At 37.7% G+C, this 23,284-nt stretch overlaps 1 protein-coding gene across 3 annotated transcripts in view; it reads right to left on the bottom strand.

Annotated features, from left to right (window-relative positions):
* FAM114A2 (family with sequence similarity 114 member A2) overlaps positions 1 to 23,284 on the bottom strand; it is a 35,968-nt gene continuing 12,684 nt past the window's right edge. For 2 of the 3 annotated variants that reach the window (XM_043913366.1, XM_043913365.1), the window contains exons 9-14: positions 19,964 to 20,043; positions 11,382 to 11,504; positions 10,757 to 10,896; positions 6,838 to 6,910; positions 2,691 to 2,744; positions 1 to 638 (exon numbers count right to left, since the gene is read on the bottom strand). In XM_043913366.1, coding sequence (XP_043769301.1) covers positions 537 to 638; positions 2,691 to 2,744; positions 6,838 to 6,910; positions 10,757 to 10,896; positions 11,382 to 11,504; positions 19,964 to 20,043 — 572 coding nt within the window. In that variant the 3' untranslated portion in view covers positions 1 to 536. The remainder of the gene's footprint in view (positions 639 to 2,690; positions 2,745 to 6,837; positions 6,911 to 10,756; positions 10,897 to 11,381; positions 11,505 to 19,963; positions 20,044 to 23,284) is intronic. The other variant, XM_043913367.1, reaches the window with a different exon arrangement.

Consider the following 23,284-nt stretch of genomic DNA (forward strand, 5'->3'; position numbering starts at 1 on the left):
TTTTCTTAAAAGCCACAGATTTTATTATAGAAAGGAGAAAGAAAATGGCATTAACAGATCAAGCACATGAATTCCAAAATACTGAATTCCTTTTCCTCTTTTTTTTTTTTTAATTTCTTTTCCTCTTGCTTAACAACCAATTATATCCATGGATTATAAAACGACATCCATGACAAAAATTTTAGTGTTTCACATATTGTCAAAGAAAGATCAATATCTTTGCCTGAGTATCCCATTAACTTTCACCTAGAGCTATTATTTTTGAACTGTCTATAAAAGTTTCTTTTCAAATAATTTATTAATTATAACAACTGGGAAGAGCAGTGTGAGGACCTGAATACTTCAGTCAAGCAGTGAAGACAACAAACTTCCTTCATATCTGCTCTCCTGCCAGGATTTTTATATACTAAAATAACCTTTCTCCCTCACTTCTGCAGGGCTATCCAGAAGTGAGTGGCATTTCTCAACCATCACAAGTCTCAGGTATAATCTTCTCTGTTCCTCAATGTTCGGACAAAGGCCTCTGGACATGAAGCTCATGCCTCTGGTAATTCAGTCTTGTTCTCAATAAATGAGATCTCCAATACAGGTAAAAGTAGCTGAAAGGCATCCTGAATGTAGGAAGCACTGTTTGATGCCTATAGGGATAAGAAATGAAAAATAAGAAAATGAAAATACTGCAATCTCTTAAAAGAGAAAATATAAGACAACAAAAATCAAACTAATTTTTATAATCTAACTGAATCTGTAGCCTGGCAAATAAGAATACAGACTTAATCATTTCACTGAAGTTAAAAGGAAAAGAATGACCCAGATCTTAAGATGATATGATAGCACAAAAAAAGAATGTCACCATTTTTGTCCAACTGGTCCATCAAAAATAATAGCCATTCTTTGGCATCTTGCTCAATTTCAGCATTCAAAGCTTATTGATTCCTTGAATGAGTGGGTAGATCCTGTCACAAGCATTTTAGTCAATTACTCAAAGAGGATTCAGAAGGCTATGAATTCTAAATCAACGGAATTTATAGTCCGTTGTGACTGCTCCTCTTCCATGGACTCAGCACAGTTGTGAACATGAGACAGGTGTTCACAAGTATAAACAAAGAATACTACTTTTAAAGATGATAAAGTATAGATATATTTCTGTCTAGTACAAGAGACATATTAATGAAAAGCTAAGATTCATTATGCCCAGAGTTTACCAGACTTCATTAATATCTGACAAGTTCTGACTTTTCAGAAGAACAGAGTTAATTACAATAAAAAAAAAAAGTATAATTTCAAGGACAAGAGTGTTCAAATCTATAAGCAAGAACAACCAACTCAAAAATAGCAAAGGGTACCCATATCAAGTGAGTTTACCTTTTTTTGATTTATCAATAGCATAAGTTTAAATGGTTATTAAAACTTCAGTGTGATATTTGATGCCAAATTTTCCAGCCAAAAGAGACCTCACAGCACATCTAGTTAAATCTCTTATTCTGTATATAAACATAACAAGATTGCCAAGAAGGTAAATGCCTAGTCCATGATCATAATGCAAATCAGGGGAGATCCAGAACAGGACTGGCTCCAGGTTTGCAAGCTTCTTTCATCTATACTACTCTGTCATCTATTAAATCATAAATGTATTTAATTGTTTACGTGATCAGAATGATTTCCTTGACTATTAAAGGAAAATGATTCAGTTAAGGAATGAAAGGCATTCCCTCATTGGTAATATTAAAAGAATCTAAAACTAAAGAAGTAACAGTCTGGTGGCAAAAATATTTAATTCATATTTAAAACCTAACTGATAATCAAATATATTTTTCCCCTTAGCCTTAGATAATATGTTTTAAATAGGTAATCAAACATCTGGATTTTTGCACAATTAATTTACAAGATAGAGTTCTTAAAACACAGAATCCAGAAAGCATCCCACATGGAGAGACTGTAATCCATCCATGGATTTAAACCACCCACCTCCTTAAATCTAATGAACTGAAGAGGGTTATGTAAACACAGGTACCCTTTTGACAAAATAAAGAAAATTCCTAGGCAAGGAAAAAGACAAAATGTTTTATTTTTGTTTTGTAACTAATCTCCTCTGCATAAATCTTAGTCCTTCAAGTAGCAGTACAGGCCTATTTGTAATTTTCAGCCCTTCATGTTTACCAGCTGGTCTCCAGAAGATGCTTCATTACTGAGAATTGTCCATTAATTACCAAGGGGTAGTACTAAGTAATGACAGCCTACTGCTTCTTCCTCTGCACTTTACCTGGCATCTTCATCTTTATGCTTTGTAATTAAAGAACAGGAAATATGCATTAAGTATACATCATTTTGGTCATATCTGCATCAACACAGCTAAAGTAGTTTTAAAAAGCCAAAAAAATAAAAACTTAGAAGTGAAGTGAAAGTCGCTCAGTCGTGTCCAACTCTTCGCGACCCCATGGACTATACAGTCCATGGAATTCTCCAGGCCAGAATACTGGAGTGGGTAGCCTTTCCCTTCTCCAGGGGATCTTCCCAACCCAGGGATTGAACCCAGGTCTCCCACATTGCAGGTGGATTCTTTACCAGCTGAGCTACAAGGGAGCCCACCCTCAAAAAAAAAAAAAACAACACTTAATAAGAGTTATTAATACACAATGCCCTAGAAGTTAGAGACTTTAAAAATAATAATAATAATTAGTACTACTAACCTCTAGAAATACTGCAGTGATTAATGGATTAAGGACGTCAGCCTTTTCCTTAACCTAGAACCAAGGATAATGTGTTAAGGGAGAATAGCATATTTAAAAAAAAAAAAAAGTAAAGTATGACCCCACTTTGAAACACATCCATACACACCCATACATAAATATAAGCACAGAAAAAGCCTGAATCATATCAGGAAGAACTTTAAATTTCCTTCTTTCTATCCTTCTGTGATATCCAAATTGAGAGTGTACTCCTTTGTAGTTTTTACTGACTTTAAAAAGTATCTTCATTTCAGAAGGGGATAGAAATGGTCTATTTGACCATGAAAACTAGAAAAAATTTTAAAACAAAATATGCAGATATAAAACATGTGCTCAAAAGACTCAATTGGTTTTTTAAAATACACCATTTAGAAAACATGAAAACAAATAATGCAAATTTAATACTTGCATATATTAGCTAGCACCTCAGAACCAACTTGCTAGGATATCTTTACGAAATACACGGAAAAATTTAGCCTCAGAAGATTAACTTTAGGAAATCCAGGAATTCTTTTTTTTTTTTTTTTTTTGGTTTACAACAAAGCAGTTTATTTGTGATCAGTGTTTGAGACTCTATACATCCTTCACAAATTTAATTTTACATAATCTGATATTCCTCTTAAAACTTTGAACTGCTAGACTTATTTCCCTAGAACAGAAGGGCTGGTATAAGTTATTTTCCAGAAATGAGATACCGTTTCACAGAACTAGTTTCTTTTTTGTTTGTTTTCAAGTTTTAGAGAACTAAATTTGCATTTGTTAAAATCAAAAAGTAGGAAAAGATGTTCTTTACAAATAATTTTTATCAAGTATGTGTTCAAAGAAAGCAGGATAAAAAGGCTTTTTCGCTAACATTCTGTATGTACTGGGTTGTTGTTGGAATAGGAATTAGCTTCTGTCATTTGCTAAAAGAATGAGTAGTGGGGGACAGCATATGTTGGGAATTTCATAACGGGTAACAGAACCATTCTCTTGGGTAAACCATGGGCAGGGGCAGCTGTGCTGTAACCATAGGGTGTTCCATAGCCTGAGGAAATCCAGGAATTCTTTTAAAGAAAATACTAAGAGGAAAAAAGAAGCTATATCACAGAATTGTCCCCTACAGGAAAAATCTAAACTCAAAGTGAGAAAAATTAGTTTGGGCCATGCTCTTAACTAAAATAAACGTAAGGGCCCAGAATAACTTTGTTGCCATACTGAGACTTACCACAAGCTGATTTTTTTTAAACTGAGGTATAATTGACATATAACACGATATAAACTGCAGGTATTTTTGCAGATGTACAACATAATGATTGTTATCTGCATACATGGCAAAATGAGGACAGTAAGACCAGTCAACATCTACCACTATACATAATTTTTTTCTTGTGATGAGAACTTTTAAAATCTACTCTCTTAGCAACCTTCAAATATGTAATACGGTACTATTAACTATAGACATCATGCTGCACGTTACATCCCCAATGCTGTACATTATTTATCTTATAACTGAAAGTTTGGACCTTTTGACTCACTTTACCCATGTGGCCCAGCCCTACCACTTGCCTCTGGCAACCACCTATCTGTTCTCTGTATGGATGAGCTTGATTTACTACAAAGTGATTTTTATTTGCCCATTTAAAACACCCTTGATTTTATCCCAATTCATGATTATTGATGTCTGAATCATCTTCCTTAGTTCACACACCTTCAGTAAATTTTCACAATTCCTTAAACCAGAACAAAACAAAACAAAAAAAACTTTAGCTTTAACTACAACTCTTCTACTGGCTGGCAACTGCAAAATATGAGAGTTACCACAGTCTAAGTAAGGCACTGTCCTTACGACTACAGTCAAACTTCGGAATTCTTATCTCATCAAAGTCTACATTCTCATCACAGGTCTCAGGAGAGCAGCACAAAATATACTGAAGATTGTATATAAAAGAACAAAAATGAGATGCAAAATTGAGTTAGATGTAGATAAACCGATCCTAAAATTCAGATGTAACTGCACAGGGCCCAAGACAGACAAAAAAAAGTCTTGAAAAAGAATAACAAAGTTGGAAAACTTACACTGCTTGATTTCAAAAACTACTACAAAGCTACAGTAATCTATGGCATTGGCATAAAGATACACACAGATCAATGCAATAGAAATAAGAGTCCAGAAAGAAATCCACATGTCTACAGTCAGTTGATATTAGATAAAAAGGGGCTAAGACAATTCAAAAGAGGAAAATTTTCCAACAAACAGTGCTGGGAATACTGGGTATCCACACACAAAAAAAATGAAGTTGGGCCCCTACCTCACTTCCTACACAAAAAATGGATAACAGACATAAACATAAGAGCCACATCATAAAAGTTTTAGGAAAAAAACATGAATAAATCCTCATGATCTTGGGTGAGGCAATGATTCTTTAGATACGATACCAAAAGAACAAGTGATAAAAGAGAATATTGACAATTTGGGTTCTATCACTATTCACTATCAAGAAAGTGAAAGGATAGCTCATGGACTGGGAGAAAACATGTGCATATCATATATTTGGCAAGGAACTTGTATCTACAAAAACTAAAGAACTTCTATAACTCAACGTTGTTGTTCAGTTGCTCAGTTACGTCTGACTCTTTGCAACCCATGGACGGCAGCACATCAGACTTCCCTGTCCTTCACCATCTCCTTCAGTCATGTCCAACTCTTTACAACCCCATGAACTGTAGCCCACCAGGCTCCTCTGTCTGTGGGATTCTCCATGCAAGAATACTGGAGTGGGTTGCCATTCCTTTCTCCAGGGGATCTTCCCAACCCAGGGATCAAACCCAGGTCTCCTGCATTGCAGGTGAATTCTTCACTGTCTGAGCTACATGGAAGCCCCCTATAACTCAATAATAAATCGTAAATAATAAAAGACAAATAATTCAAATCAGAATAAATAAGAAATAATAAATAATAAACATCCCAATTTAGAAACTAACAATAAAAAGATAACCTTAAAAACAGGCAAAGGACTCAAGATGACATTTCTTTAACAAAGACATACAAATTGCTAACAAGCACATGAAAAGATGCTCAACATAATTAGCCAACAGGAAATGCAAAAAGAAAAAAAGCCATAGTGAGATAATACTTCATGCCTACTAGCTCAGATAAAATTTTAAAAAATAAAACAGACAATAGCAAGTGTCAACAAGGATGTGGAGAAACTGGAACCCTCATACATTGCTGGCAGGGGTGTAAAATGGTGCAACTACTTTGGAAAACAGTCTGATAGTTCCTTAATGGTCTATATTTCCCATATGACTCAGAAATTCCACTCCTAACTATCCACCCAAGAGAAATAAAAACATATATGCATGTTTATAGTAACAACATTCATTACAACCAAAAAGCATAGACAATCCGAATGTCTATCAACTGATAAACAGAGAAATAAGGTATATCCATAAAATAGAGTATTATTTTGTAATAAAAAGGAAATACTGATACAATGTGGATGAACCTCAAAAACATTACACTAAGTGAAAGAAGGGCTTCCCAGGTGATTCAGTGGTAAAGAATCTGCCTGTCAGGCAGGAGACGCAGGTTTGATCCCTGGGTCAGGAAGATCCCCTGGAAAAGGAAATGGCAACCCACGCCAGTATTCTTGCCTGAGAAATTCCATGGAAAAAGGAGCCTGGTGGGCTATAGTCCATGAGGTCGCAGAGTCAGATACAACTTAGCAACTAAAGCATCACAAACAAGTGAAAGAAACCAGACACAAAATACCACAATACTGAATGATCCCATTTACAGTAAATGTCCAGAATAGGCCAATCTATAGACAGAAAATATATTAGTGTTGCTTAAGGTTAGAAGTATACAGAGGGGAAGGGAATAGTAAGTGACTGCTAATGGTGTGAGGTTTTCTGAGAGCTGATGAAAAAGATATAAAATTAGATTATGGTGATGGCTACACAGCCCTGTAAATATATTAAAAAAACACTAAAATGTACACTTAAATAGACAAGTTTTTAAGATATGTAAACTATATCTTAATAAAGCTATTCTAAAAACAAAACAAAATAGACATTAGCAAAACAAAATAGACATTAGCCCAATATAAAAGTCATGAATTCTTACCCCAGCAGTTGTTAGGCAGGTGGTGAACTCTTTAGACAGACAGGACAATTCTTTACACAACAAAACTGTTAGCCTAGAAAAGAAGGGAAAAGAGGAGAGTTCTTTTCTGTTTTATTATTTTCTCTCTTTTTTTAAAAATAAAGCTACTATCAGAAAAAAAAAAAAAAACACCTGATACTAAAATGTGAAAGAAGGCAGCTTTTAAAGCAAGTATTTGGAGGCCCATGCTACAGGAAGAGAAGGTTTAGTCCTTAGAGAAATATTTTTCTACAAAATTCTCTAGAAAATACTATGCTTTCAAATTAAATCAAAAGAAATAACTAAGATACATTTTAAGGATACAAGGTAGTACCTGAAAGATCCTACTTTTCATTTAGAAAAATAGTTAAATATTTATTCATTCATTCAACACATACTGAAAGGCTTCTATGTGCCAGGTACTTCTGAGCACTGGGGATATATTAGTAAACAAGCAAAGTACTAGTTTTCATGAATACTAACTTACTTGCTGATTAAGAGGGAGACTATAAAAATAGAAAAAGATGGGTATTTGTATATGTTTATAGTCATGTATGTATACATTTATACACAGACATATAAACATAGATATATTTATATATACATAATATGCACTAAATGGTGATATGAGTTAATAAAATAAAGAATTCAAAAATGTATCAGGAAAAAGCAAATCAAAACCACAATAAGACAGTAACATTATACTGAGTGAAACAAGTGAGATACAGGAAGACAAATATGGTATCACTTATATGGGGAATCTTAAAAAAAGGGGGTACAAATGAACTTATTTACAAAACAGAAGTAGAGTCATGGATGGAGGAAACAAACTTATGGTTACCAGGGTGGGGAGGGAGAAACTGGAAGACTGGGACTGAGGTATACACACCACTATATATAAAATACATAACTACTAATAACCTGCTATATACAGCACAAGGAACTCTCTCAGTACTCTAATGGCCTATGTGGGAAAAGAATCTTAAAACAAAAAGTGGATATATGGACAACTGATTCAGTTTGCTGTACACCGGAAACTAGTACAACACTGTAAACCAACTACATTCCAATCAAAGTTTTTTTGATTTTTAAAAAATTTAAAATTTTTTTAGAAAACTACAATGAGATATCACCTCATACCTGTCAGAATGGCTGTCATCAAAAAGAACACAAATAACAAACGTTAGCAACAATGTGGAAAAGGGGGTACCCTTGTAATTGATGGTGGGAATGTAAATTGGTGCAGCCACTGTGGGAATAGTATAGTTTTCTCAAAAAACTAAAAACAGGACTACCATATGACCCAACAATTCCACTCCTGGGTATATATCCAAAAAAAAAAAAAAACCCCACTAACTCAAAAAGATACATGCACTCCAATGTTCATAACAGTATTATTCACAATTGCCAAGATATGGAAGTAACCTAAGTGTCTATCAACAGATGAATGGATAAACATGCTGTATATATACACAATGGACTACTACTTGGCCATAAAAAAGAATTAAATTCTGCCATTCACAGCAACATGGATGGACTAGGAGGGCATAAGTCAGATAGAGAAAGACAAATACTGTATGATATCACTTATATATGGAATTAAAAAAAACACAACAAACTAATGAATAAAATAAACAAAAGGCAAACTCACATACAAGGAGAACATAGTGGTTACCAGTAGGGAGAGGGAGGGAGGGGCAATATGTAGGTGAGGGAGTGGGAAGTACAAACTATTGGGTGTTAAGACAGGCTATACAACATGGGTAATAAAGCCAATATTCTGTAATAACTGTGAATCTTTATTCTTTTTAAAGATAATCTTTAAAAACTGTATAAAACTTTTAACTAAAAAAAAAAAAGAAACAAAATGGGCTTTCTTGGTGGTCAAGTGGTTAAGAATCCACCTGCCAAAAGATGGGTCACAGGTTCAGTCCCTGGTCCGGGAAGATCCCACATGCAGTAGAGTCACTAAGCCTGTGAGCCACAACTACTGAAGCCCAGGCGCCTAGAGCCTGTGATCTGCAATGAGAAGCCACTGTAATGAGAAGACTGCATACCGCATTGAAGGGTAGCCCCCACTTGCCACAACTACAGAAAGCCTGTGTGCAGCAATGAAGACCCAATGCAGCCAAAAATAAAATAAATAAATAAATAAAATATAAATCCAAACCTTGAGGAAGTTAAACTGATCTATGTGATACTGAAAGAGTTAGAGGGGAAAAAAGAATAAGAAAATGGTTGAAGATAGCATTTTAGATTGGAGGTGAAAAAAGGAACCTCTTAGAAGTGAAACTGAAACCAGTGAGGGGAAGAGCCATGACTGGAAAAGCATTTCAAGCAGTGGAAATAGCTACTTTCCCAAAGAACAGGATGCTGTACATTTGTGAATCCCTCATCCTAAGGATGGGGCTTCCTTGGTGGCTCAGACGGTAAAGTGTCTGCCTGTAATGCAGGAGACCCGGGTTCGACCCCCAGGTCGGGAAGATCCACTGGAGAAGGAAATGGCAACCCACTCCAGAACTCCTGCCTGGACAATTCCATGGACGGAGGAGCCTGGTGGGCTACAGTACATGGGATTGCAAAGAGTCGCACATGACTGAGCAACTTCCCTTCTCATCCTAAGAATGTTTAAAGCAAGACTAGGCCCCCTCCTTATGGGATGTTGTAGAGAGGCAGCAAAACTGTAGTGAAGAAGAGGCCCAGAGACCATCAAGGGTCTCTTCTAATCATAACACAGTAGACACTCTCACTCATGTTTTTTTCCCAATGAAAATTCTCATCATTTAATTAGGAGATTTAGTTAGAAAACAGTAAGGTTTTTGTTTTTTCCCTCTTGTGACTATAGAAAACAGCAGGGTTTTTTTTTTCCTGTGACTATCTACATTCTGTTATTTTTAAAACTTTTGTTCAAAATCAGCAATATAGTAAAAAACAAACCAAAAAAAAAAGGTTTGAAACTTAGACCTGGGTTTAAATCCCAGTCTGCAAAACTTGGCAATTTACTTATCTTAAGTATTACTCATTTTTAAAGCTGGACTGATCACTTATCTTAAAGTTTGTTTTAAAGATTACAAATGACACATTTACATGTGTCCCTTAGCATGGAGAAGACAATGGCACCCCACTCCTGTACTCTTACCTGGAAAATCCCATGGATGGAGGGGCCTGGTAGGCTGCCATCCATGGGGTCACTAAGAGTCAGACACGACTGAGCAACTTCAATTCACTTCACTTAGCATGGTACCTGGCACATAGTTAGCACTCAAAAACTAGCAACTGTTATTAAGAATTCAGGTGGACTTCCCTGGTGGCTCAGTGGATAAGAATCCACCTGCCAATGCAGAGAACATGGGCTTGATCTCTGTTCTGGGAGGATTCCACATGCCACAGAGTAACTAAAGCCTGTGTGCCATAACTACTGAGCCCGAATGCCCTAGAGCCCATTCTCTGTAACAGGAGAAGCCACCCAGTGAGAAGCCCATGCACAATGAAAAGAAGCCCCTGCTGACTGAAACTAGAGAGAGCCTATGCACAGCAACATAGACTCAGCACAACCAAAAATAAATAAATAATTTTTTTAAAAAAAAGAAAAAGAACTGAGGTTCTTAGAACTATTTTCTGTTTTCACTTATGCAGAATTCTATTCCAATTAAGGCCAATAATCTGAAAAAAAAAAAAAAAGTAGTTTTTCAGAGTATGAGTTGGTTAAAAAGGGTAAATTTCTAATGCAGATTTAAGGCTCAATGAAAATAAACAAAATCCAAAATAAACCTCAAAGATGTGAATGGTGCAACGTGAACAACATCTTATTGAGAGGAAAGTTTCTAAAATGTTGGAAAGAAAACTGAGAAAACTCTTACAGCAATATGCATCATTTTAGAGGGACACTTATTACACTTACTGGCAAAGGGCTCTGCTCCTTTCTATGGTTGTTACTTCCTGTTTCCGGCCATGTAGAACCAGAGCCGCTGTTTTGTGAAAAAGTTCAATTGAGCAGGCAGTCAGTTCTGCTAGGCTCCGGATTGCAAATGCATGGATATCCTGGATGGAAAAACAAAACAAAGCATAACAAGTCCAAGCATTTGGCTTTTTTTGTACAAGAGGAAATGATACCACCTTGCTTCTCCCATATTGAAGTATTTAGTACCTTGAAAGCAACAAAGACTAATACTTGCCCTTTAATAAACCTCCTCTTCTTCTAGAGTTGTTACATAATTTTATAACTGGGCTCACAGATGTAAAAAAGAGGCTCCCCTGAAGTGTGACTATGTGACCAAGTTTTAACCAAACAATTAGAATAAAATGTGTCAGATGTTAGCTTCTGGGAACCTTCTCATGATGCCACACATATGCACCCTTTTGTTTTCACTCTTTGCATCCTGTAGTTTGGAACTAAGATTCTGGGATCTTGGATCACAAAGTAGAAATTATGGATAGTTGTACAACAAAACAGAAAGTGCTTAGAGCCCTCTCTTGCGATACTCACATCTCAAAAGGAAAAAAAGCCCTAGTTGTTTTCGTTTTACCTCTATTGAATTGTTATTGATCTGCTCAGTGCTTTCTGCTTCCAACTGTTTTTCTCCTTCTTCCTTCTCTTCCAACGGTTTGGCCAGAGATGTCCTGATCCACTCATAGGCTGTATTTCTTGCCTAAATAAGAAAAAGATTACAGTCAGCCCTCTATATCCACAGGCTCCACATCTTCAGAGTCAATCAACCATGGACTGAAAATATTCAGAGGAAAAAAAAATCCAGAAAGTTCCAAAAAGCAAAACCTGAGTTTGCCAAATGCTGGCAACTTCAACAGCATTTATATTGCATTTACAACTATATACACACCATTTATACTGTAGTATGTATTATAAGTAATGAAGAGATGCTTTAACATGTACTAGAGGATGTACAGAGAAGGCAATAGCACCCCACTCCAGTACTCTTGCCTGGAAAATCCCATGGACAGAGGAGCCTGGTAGGCTACAGACCATGGGGTCACTAAGAGTCAGAAACAACTGAGCGACTTCACTTTCACTTTTCACTTTCATGCATTGGAGAAGGAAATGGCAACCCACTCTGGTATTCTTGCCTGGAGAATCCCAGGGACAGAGGAGCCTGGTGGGGTCTATGGGGTCGCAGAGAGTCGGACATGACTGAAGGGACTTAGCAGCAGCAGCAGAGGAGGTACATGGGTTATAAGCAAATATTACACCATTTTGTATCGGGAAATTGATCATCCCTGAATTTTGCTATCAATAGGAGTCGCTGGAAGCAGGATGCTTCTGAGGCTGTCGAGGGATGGCTGTATAGTCCATCAGCAATTTAATTCAGCTCACCAAGATTACTGTGCCTCCACCAGCAACATTTTAGCACAATGGAGGTCAGCGCTCTTGTTCTCACCCGAACATATCATTGAACTTCTCAGTGCTGAACTTATCAGATCTCTATAAAACACTTAACATTTATGACCACTCATTCCCTCTTGAATTCTCTAATCTTTGGCTTTTTTTAAACTAGGTTGTAACTTACATAAAGTGCACAAATATTCAGAGTATGACAGGTTACATGTCTACACATTTATTTATGTTTATGTGACCCAGATCAATTACGCAACATTCCCATCCCTCTAGAAAGTCCCCCATACCCCTTCCTAGTCAGTACTGCTCAAATCAACTAGCAGTCATGGCTCTCTGCTTCTCTCACCCTACTCCCTTCTCTCTCCATCAGTCCTAACTCAGTAATTTTAATATTCCCTATCTGCTGCTGACTCCTGAATCCTTATCTCCAGCACTAACTTCTCCTGAAAACAACATATTCCAACTCCTTGCTTGACATACATATCAGGATATCCTATAGGCATCTGTATCATGTATAACATGGAAAAAATTTAATTAAGTTTGTCATCTTTCTCTCCCTACCCCTAATTTTTTCATCTTCTCTTACTCCCTTGAGTTTTAGAAGAACCACCAGTCATCCAAGCCAAAATACCTGAGCCATTCTAGATTCTTCCTTTCCATACAGCAACATGGTCTGATTTTAGCCTATGTATTTTCCAATTTGCCCCTCCTCTTCTTCTGTTACCACCACAGGAGTTCAAATATACTTTATGGCAATAGCACTCTGGTCTCCCTGCTTCCAATTTGGCTCATCTTAAAATCCATCTTCCATAATGGTACCAGTGATCTATCTAAGTCCATAGCTGATTCCTCCGCTTCTCTTCAATGGCTCCCCATCAACTAGATCATGCTCTTTGACATAATCTAATGAGTGCCCATGATCTAGTCTACCTACCTCTCCAGCTTCTCTCACCACTTTCCACTTTATGAACTGATAATAATGACCGATAATGTGCCTGTTCTTTCATGTTATTCCCTTAGTCCAGACTGTCTTTCCCATTTTTTTCCCTTAAATCAAAGCAACTCAATTTGCTTTCAATTCTCCATCCAAACACTGTTTGCCCCAAGTAACTTTCAAAGACATCCCAGGAGACTGGGCACCTCAACAACCCTTTTACGTATGCCTACAGTCCCCTAAACACCCTTTCAGCTTGTTGTTTGGTTGCTAGGTTGTGTCTGACTCTTTGTGACCCCATGGACTGTAGCCCACCAGGCTCCTAAGTCCATGGCATTTCCCAGGCAAGAATACTGGAGTGGGTTGCCATTTCCTTCCCCAAGGAATCTTCCCAACCCAATGACTGAACCCAGGTCTCCTCGCATTGGCAGGCAGACCCTTTGCCACTGAGCCACCAGGAAAGCCCCAGCTTTCTAGTTTCTTGAGCTAATAAATATGCCTTTCTCTTAATCCAGTCTGACTTAAGTTTCTGTCATTTTCAACTGAGACAGTCCAGGTTTTTAAGGAAATGTTTACTGCCATTAAATGAGTTGACCCACTTGAGTGACTTTGTATAGACAGAATGTGTTCAGAGTTGTAACCAAGCAACAGGAATCCAAAGAAGACCTTGAGAGCTATTCCAACTGAAAACTGAGAGAATTACAGGGTTTATTACAGACATAGTATTAGGCTGAGCCTTTAAGAATCAATAAGTGGTGCTATACCCAAGGGTACACACGAATGAGCTAGAGTAGAATCTATGTACTCGACATTCACTTCAAGGTTCTTCCCCCTGTAATACAGGGCCTCCCAAAAGTTCCTCAGGTATAATCTGGCTCTGATCTATAACCTTCCCACTACTAAAGCATTAACCTTCGAAATTAAAAAATAAATAATTAACTATATAAAGACTTGGAAGCAAGAAAACACAAGGTGTACTGAGAAAACTGTGAGATAACTGGTAAGACCAGATAATAGGGTACATTCATTCATTTGTTACAAATATGTAGCACATACTGTCCTAGATGCTGGGAATATAGTGACTAATACAAACTATGGCCCTGATCTTTATTCTACTACGAAAGGACAATTAACAAGCAAACACGTAAAAGCATGAAGAAAATAAAATGAAGTGCTAAAGAGTGTAGAGTGGGTGAGTAGAAAGCAGATTCCATTTGGGTGGGCAGGAAATCTCTGAGGAGCAATATTTGAGCTGAATTCTGAAATTTAAGAGGTGTTAGCCATATAAAATATTTAGACAATGAGAGACATAAGCAGAGGGAAACCAGATTGGTATATTCAAGGAACAGAGCCAAGGCCAATATGGGAGAAGTATGGTAAAAGATGAGGTTGGGGAGGTGAAATTTATATAGAAGAGAATAGTGAGAGACGAGGCTGTTAAGAATTCTAACGGTTGAAGAATAGTCTAAATATATGTGAAAGTCTCTACAATTTCTTTGAGGAGATAAAATGAGAGAAAAAACAGACACTGATTTATGTGAGATGGAAAAAAGAAAAATAGAGATAAGGCCATATAAAACAGAAAACTGATACTATAAATTTAACATACTTGAGTCATTTTAGTAGGCTTATATACTTAAAATAACCTCTCTAGTAATAAATACATTAAGTGATGTTATTACAGTCCATTCTACTGACTCAATGTAATTTATCATCCTTTTCAAAAAAATACCAAGGTAGCCACCCTCCACACCCAGATCAGTATGGAACCTTCCACTGATGAGATCCAGACTCATCAGTGCTTGTTGCTGTTGTCAGTAGCTCAGCTGTGTCCGACTCTTTGCAACCCCATGGACTGTAGCCCATGGTCTGTCAGGCTCTACTGTCCATGGAATTCTCTAGGCAAGGGTACTGGAGTTTGTAGCCATTCCCTTCTTCAGGGGATCTTCCTGACCCAGGGATCAAACCCGGGTCTCCTGCATTGCAGGCAGCTTCCTTACATCTGAGCCTCTAGGCTCATGCTTAGTCATGTCCAACTCTTTGCAACCCCATGGACTGTAGCCCGCCAGGCTCCTCTGTCTGTGGGATTTTTCAGGCAAGAATACTGAAGTGGGTTGCCATTTCCTCCTCCAGAGGATCTTCCCAACCCAGTGATATACCCTGCATCTCCTGTACTGCAGGCAGATTATTTACCCACTGAGCCACGGGGGAAGACCTACAAATTAAAAGGCACCTTTGAGCTTATTTATTTATTTTGCTGAAAAATAAGTGAGGCCTGAAGAAGGAATGGGATTTGACTACATCACATGTGAGGGTCAGAATAAGAATCAGAATTGTGCTCTCAGATTTTTATTTCATTGCTTTTCCTCTGCATCATACAGACTCTCATATAAATTCCTGGAAGTAATCAAGCCCTTATCCTTAATCATTGTTTATCTTAAATCTCAAAACCCAAAATATAAGCAATATGAAAACTGCTTTCAGAGAATGACTAGGACTAAATAACGTATTATTATAATCTCTTTGAGCAGAGAAACTATGTGTCTTCCATTACTTTTTCCTTAGCACCTAGCAAAATAAAGGTTTATTATAAACATATTTATTGAACATCTAAACGTATAACACACTGAGATACCTTCTTCAGGACTATAAACAATGTATATTTACTATGGGCCAGGTACTTTTCAGAGCTCTGTATGTATTAACACATTAAATCTTCACAGGAACCCTACATTATCCCTGCCTCCCAGACAGAGAAGCTGAGGCACAGAGAGGTTGAGCAATTTGTTTAAGACTGCACAGAAAGTAAGATGGTAAAGGTGGGATTTTAAGAACAATAAAGCATATCACAGATCCAGTCTTGAAGAAATTTAACTGTTAGAATGGGAGGTGAGATACACACATTTAAAAACAAGTAAGAACCAATGATTTTATGAAGTACATCTGCACAGTTAAGTGAATAAAGTGCTACATGGAGTATACATATAGTATGAATACTTTTATATAAGAAGGAGATAAGAAAATATATCTGTTATCTAAAAAAGAAACATAGGAAGGATACACTGGAAAACAAGAAAGTTCAAAATATAAAAGGAGAGAAGAAAATGGAGTAGATAGGAATTGGGAGGGAGTGACACTTCTGTGTATATTTTTTTGAAGTTTTGACTTGAACACACGTTAATACTCTACATATTCAAAGATTAAATTAACAAGAGAAGACAGTAAATAAATCATAAATTTTTTTGTAGATTGGTTTTATAGTAGTATGGGCAAGCATACATTTCAAATGCATTAGAGGATAGAGGAAAGTAGAAAATGTGGCAATGTTACTGGGAGACAGAGTTCTTACTGTGAAAGAGACAAATGTAAAATGGGGAGAGGTAAAGAAGAACCCATAAAAATGGACTGAAACTGGGGTTATTGGTATGAACTCATGATCTCTGAAATAAGTATATGAGTATACACATTTACACACATACATACACTTATGCATATACACAGGGTGGTGCACATGTGTGTTCAGTTCAGTCACTCAGTCATGTCCGACTCTTTGCGACCCCATGAACTGCAGCGCACCAGGCCTCCCTGTCCATCACCAGCTCCCGGAGTTTACCCAAACTCATGTCCGTTGAGTCGGTGATGCCATCCAACCATCTTATTCTCTGTCGTCCCCTTCTCCTCCTGCCCTCAATCTTTCCCAGAATCAGGGTCTTTTCAAATAAGTCAACTATTCACATCAGGTATCCAAAGTATTGGAATTTGAGCTTCAACATCAGTCCTTCCAATGAACACCCAGGACTGATCTCCTTTAGGATGGACTGATTGGATCTCCTTGCAGTCCAAGGGACTCTCAAGGGTCTTCTCCAACACCACAGTTCAAAAGCATCAATTCTTCAGTGCTCAGCTTTCTTTATAGCCCAACTCTCACATCCATACATGACCACTGGACAAACCACTGCCTTGACTAGATGGACCTTTGTTGACAAAGTGACGTCTGCTTTTTAATATGCTGTTTAGATTGGTCATAACTTTCCTTCCGAGGAGTAAGCATCTTTTAATTTCATGGCTGCAATCACCATCTGCAGTGATTTTGGAGCCCAGAAAAATAAAGCTAAATACACTTCCTGGCTCTGCAGCTTCCCAGGTGGCACTACTGGTAAAGAACTTGCCTGCCAACGCAAGAGACATAAGAGTCACGGGTTCGATCCCTCAGCTGGGAAGATACCCTAGAGGAGAGCATGGCAATCCCCTCCAGTATTCTTGCCCGGAAAATCCCACAGTTGAGGAGCCTGGTGGGCTACAGTCCACAGGGTCATAAAAAGCTGGATGAGACTGAAGCAAGTTAACACACACACACAGCTCTGCCAACAAACACACACACACACAGGTCTGCCAACAAGCCTAGAAACAAAGACACCCCAAGCAATGAGCACATCTAGCATCTAGGTTTTGGCCTGAAATATCAAAAAGGAACCATGGCTCCTTGAATTTCAGGTTGATTCTAGGGAGAAATATGGAAGGCACAAGATCTTGTTATGCCCAAAAATAAGGAAATACTCAAAGACTAATAGGGACATGTCACACAGGAGTCAGCTTGAAGGACAATTTGAACACCAAAATAATTAAGGACAGTAATGAATTACAAACCAATGGGGAAAAAAATAGAAACCCATGAGACCATACCAATAACAGATAATAAATAAAGAGACAAGGGGAGAAGGTAAAGTTCTTAACTCTTCAGCAGAATGCTGACAGCCAACTGCTAAATGTGAAGCATGTACTGAGATTGAAACAAATCATCATTTGGCAATCATCACAGTAAAGACTGGTGCATCAAGAATCATGAATAGCTGCTAAAGCTAGGATGCTGAATGATGAGCAGCAGGGTATTTGTAAGGTCTTAAAAATGTCTCCCCACAGAAAACTCATTAGTAGCACAGGAACAAAATCATAACCATACAGTAAGAAATCAGACAACACCCCACCAATAAGGGACAGATGGACATTATGTGCCTCTATATATTTTGTACCCTGTGCAAGATACAACATTATTTACAAGCTCTTTCAGCTGAGAATGCATAACTTGACTTTAATCATGAGAAAACATTAGATAACCCTCAAGTAAGGAATACTCTACTTCTATAAAGGGAGAAGAAGGGACTTGTATTTCTCAAAAATGTCAAAATAATAAAAGATAAAGAAAGGCTAAGGACTATTCCATATTAAAAGGGACTAAACAAACAAAAACGAAGTAAATACAGATTATGAGAGACAAAGTATGTGACAAAGAAATACAATTTATGATCATGTACTTGCTCCAACATTAAAGGAAAAAAATGAAGGACATTATCAGGTCAACTGACAAAACTGGAATGTGGACAACAGATTAAATAAAGTATGGTATCAATGTTAAATTTATTGCAGTTGATAATTAGTGTGGTTATAGAAGGGAATACCCATATTCTTAAGAGACACATATTGAAATATTTAGGAGTACAGGGCTATCATACTTATAATTTACTCTCAAGAAATAGTCCCAGGGAATTCCCTGTCAGTCCAGTGGTTAAGATTCCATGCTTCCACTGTGGAGGGCATGGGTTTGATCCCTGGTTGTGGAACTAAAGATCCTGCATGCCACATAACAGGGCCAGAAATAATCCCAATAATAGTTATAACATGTGTGTGCATGTATGTATAAGGGAGGTAGAGAGAAAGGGATAGAAAGAGAACACATTTGCAAGCACAAATGATTAAGTAAATGAAGTAAAATGTTATCAGGTACATCTGCATAAAAGGTATATGAATGAAAAAAAAAAAAGGTATATGAATGGCTATTTGTTCTATTCTTGTAACTTTTTTCTAAGTTGGATATTATTTCCAAAACAAAAACATTACGATCCAAGCTAGAAAATGCTGTAGTTAAAAGTGCTACAGACAAGCTGAGGGAGAGGAGCTGCTGAGGCGAGGTGCCGAAAGCTTTCCTAGAGAATGCAGCATTTTCACTGGTCATGAGAGAGCAATGCATAACTTCCCTCAAGCATCATATTTCTTACCCTGGGGTATGCAAGAGGTGACTCTGATGTCTATTTAATGGCTGTCAGTCTTCCCTGGCCAGGAAGCAATGTGTGCCTGCTGCTAACTGATTCTAAGATGTTTCTTGAGATGAGGAGAAGACGGTGAAGAGGCAGCAGGCAGCCCAAGACCCATAGAATAGTTCCTAAGAGCTGGCACACCGCTGTAAAGGCTAGGCGGGTCCTGCTCTGGAAACAGTCTCTCCCGACCCACCCTGAGCTCTGACCAAAGTCCTGTGCTCCAGCTCAGGCATCACCACCAAAGAGCAAGGTCCAGGTCAAGAACTCTCTCATTTCCACAAGCTAAATGGTCATTATCTGAGTTACTGGGTTCTGGGAAATGGCAGCCTCTAGCTACCTAATGGCAGGGGCCACAAGCCATCATCTGTGAATCACTCAGAGCCCTGAGAACGTCAACAGAGAGTGAGACCTCAATAGAGAACTAGCCCATTGGTATCACAATGGCTGGTGAGCACGACCAGCGGCTGGGACCTAATTTAAGCTTTCAGACAAGCAAAGCAATCCATATGAAAACAGGTGAGGATGGCAGACGTGTTGGGGGGCTGGGGGTGGGAGGCGCAGTGTGAGTTTAGCACACTAACCTGTGAAACCAAGAAGCAGACACAAGGTATGGAACTCAGAATGTACCCTTGGTGTTGGTGACATCCTTGCCAGGAATTTACAACCTTACATTCTTTATCCACTAAATATATGTATGTAAAAAACTGAAAATCACCAAGAGGAAAAACTTACCCTGGCAAGTTTCTCTGGTTTGGAGGAGACATGCAGCTGGGAAAATAGCTCTGTTATCTCTTTGGTAAAGTCTTCATCCCCTAGAAAAACAAGTCCCATGTAAAACACTGTACAAAGACAGGAATGGATCATTGCAGGGGAGAGAAGAGAAATGATAGTAGCAGCAGCAGTAGTACTAACAGCAGAAGCGAATTACATGAGCAAGGTGCTTCAGTGCTTACAAAATCCTTTTTAATGTATATTTTATTATGAATTCTTTCAATGGACTTGTTTGAAAAAAAAAAAAAGCATCACTATCCCATTTTAGAGATGAAGAAAATAGGGCCTGAAGAGGTTAATTTACATTCCCCAAATCTCATAATAAATTAGGAGTCAAACCTTGGCCTTCCCACCCCCAATCCACAGCCTGTGCTCTTTGTATTATATCCTATAAGCATAAATGGAGAACTGATGAAGGCAGAGCACTAACTGAGTACTATGCATGTGCTTCCAAAGAAACTAAATTTAAGTTGGGACATAAAAGACAAGTACAAGTTAGCCAGGAGAATGGCTTCAGGCAGAGAAAACAAGTACAAAGATCCAGAAAGCATGGCAAGAAGTTCTATACATTGGGCTTGTCCTGATGGAAGAAGGAGAAGAGGGATAGAATGAAGCTAGGAAAGTAAGCAGGATTCAGGTATTAAAGGATGTTATAAACCATGGTGAAGAATTCAGAACTTTTCACAAAGAGAATGAGGAGTTGCTGAATGATTTTAAACAGACAGGCAAATCCAATTAAAATTTTAGAAAGATCACTTTAGCTTCCTGGTGGGAATGGAATGAAAGAGAAACATGAAGGAAGGCAGGAAGGTTGAAGCAATAATCCAGAAACCAGGTAAGAATAATAGTAGATAATAAGAAAGGAAGAGGAAAAAGGATTCTAGGATGTTGGAAGGATGGTGAGGAAGCTACTGGAATAAGCTTGATGAGCAATGATGTGGAACATGGAATTCTTAATACCTGAGAAACATGCAAGCAAATAGGTGAGTCAAGATCAAAGACAATCAACACATCCCAACAAATGACAGGAAATGCTGTTTCTCTCTATTCATCTAAATCCTAGCCAATTTCCTCTTTGAATCACAGTCCAAGTGTTTTCTGCACCAAAGACTACAGAGAGAACTCTTGTATACAGAAATCTCCCAGCACTTACAATCTATGGATCTCTCAGTCACTAGTTCATGGTTACCAAAGCAAATTATTACTGCTTCATACCTGCTTTTATCCCCAAAATCCTTAAGGGGAAGAAAATCTGCCTTGATTCTTGTCTATCTGCTATTCTTTTGTCCTCCCTTGGGATTCCAGGCAGAACATTCAAATGGTTTAGTGATCCCAGGTATAACACAGTTTGGGAAAAATTGATCTCACTCAACGATACAACTGTGACCTTTGTACCTTGTCTAAACAACTTCTAATCATATCCTACTAAAAATCTGACTCTTAGCAGGACATTTTATTTTCCCAGCAAAGCTCTAAATTATTTGGGATCAAGGGATGAATGTTCATTCAAGTGGGATGCAAGCATCTCAAAGAGTTTATAAAATAATCTGATAAAGTGTAGGAGGGGAAAAAAATGACTTCTATTTATAGCCATTTATCTTTTTTTTCATTTATTTTTATTAGTCGGAGGCTAATTACTTTACAGTATTGTAGTGGTTTTTGCCATACATTGACATGAATCAGCCATGGATTTACATGTATTCCCCATCCGGATCCCCCCTCCCACCTCCCTCTCCACCCGATTCCTCTGGGTCTTCCCAGTGCACCAGGCCTGAGCACTTGTATCGTGCATCCAGCCTGGGCTGGTCATCTGTTTCATCCTAGATAATATACATGTTTCGATGCTGTTCTCTCGAAACATCCCACCCTCGCCTTCTCCCACAGAGTCCAAAATTCTGTTCTGTACATCTGTGTCTCTTTTTCTGTTTTGCATATAGGGTTATCGTTACCATCTTTCTAAATTCCATATATATTTCTCACTCTTTAAGAAGTTCTTTTCTAGGATACACTTTAGAATGTAAATAATGTATTATTATGGTAGTACACGTTTATAATTTATACACATTCAAATATATATATATATATAGGGTCTAAGTGCTCAAAAAACTTTTACTGCTGAAGATTAATCAAAAAATGTTGGTATTAGGCTTAGTGAAATAAGTGAAACAGAAAAAGATAAAAACTATGTTATCACTTATATGTGGAATCTAAAAAATAAAACAAATGAGTATTTTTTATAAAGATAAAATACGGGGGGGGGGGTAATGGAGATCTTTGTCATGTACTCCCCATCAATTTGAGCTTAAAAAGCAGTTGTTACATTAGAACAAAAGTATGCAAAGACAAAAGGAAGACAGGGTTGGTGCTTTGGGGAGACTCAGAAGAGAGGCTGGCACCACAAGCAGAAGTCTCCTACAAAAATGAAGGGATCGGGTACGTAAGATAGAAGGGCAAAGGCTAAGGATGCTGACAGAAACTGAAGACGATCAACATCACCAGATGCTGATCTGTGGTTTTCTCTCCCCTATCCTACCATCACTTTTTTTTTTTAAACTTCACTGAGAAATAAATACCAAGGTCAGTGTTGCATTCTCAACCAGAATCACTAGGGAGGCCTGTTGGAAAAGGTGGCATGCAGCACTCCAATGCTGTCTTTGCAGAATCCTGATATCTGGCCAACAGGTAAGGAATAAAAATATCATAGACACAAATCCATCTGTTTAGAAATTCCCTAGAGTCTTCTGAATGGTACTTAAAATCAGGATTTCTGATTGCTATACAAAGTGAGATGTTGACTAAATTAAACAAATACTGTTAATGGTATTATGTACAAATAGCCTAAATTAAGTTCATAAAATAATCAGGGATTATCACACCAGGGCATGTAGGAATAATGGAGCAACTTAAGCAAATCAAAAATCAATTTATAGGTTTCCTGCTAAGTGAGACTTTGAAAATGAAGATCTTTATTTATTTACTTATGCCATTCTAATAATGAAAACAATAGCTACCATTTGTTGAGTGTTTACTATGAGCCACACATTAAACATAACATTTCATTTAGTCCTTATAACAAACTGAGAGATTAGCCACCTCTACTTACAGTTGAGGAAACAGAAGCTCAGGGTTAAGTAACTTCCCAAAGTCACAAGGCTTAATAAATGGCAGATCTTGATTTAGAAACCACGTCTAACTCCAAAATCCATCCTTTTATCTACCATGCTTACTGTCTTCTCAATGTGTCAAGACAGCTTTAAAAATTCATATTTAAGGACCATTTTG

The sequence above is a fragment of the Cervus elaphus genome, chromosome 9 (assembly GCF_910594005.1).
Source record: "Cervus elaphus chromosome 9, mCerEla1.1, whole genome shotgun sequence".
In the NCBI taxonomy this organism is placed as follows: Eukaryota; Metazoa; Chordata; class Mammalia; order Artiodactyla; family Cervidae; genus Cervus; species Cervus elaphus.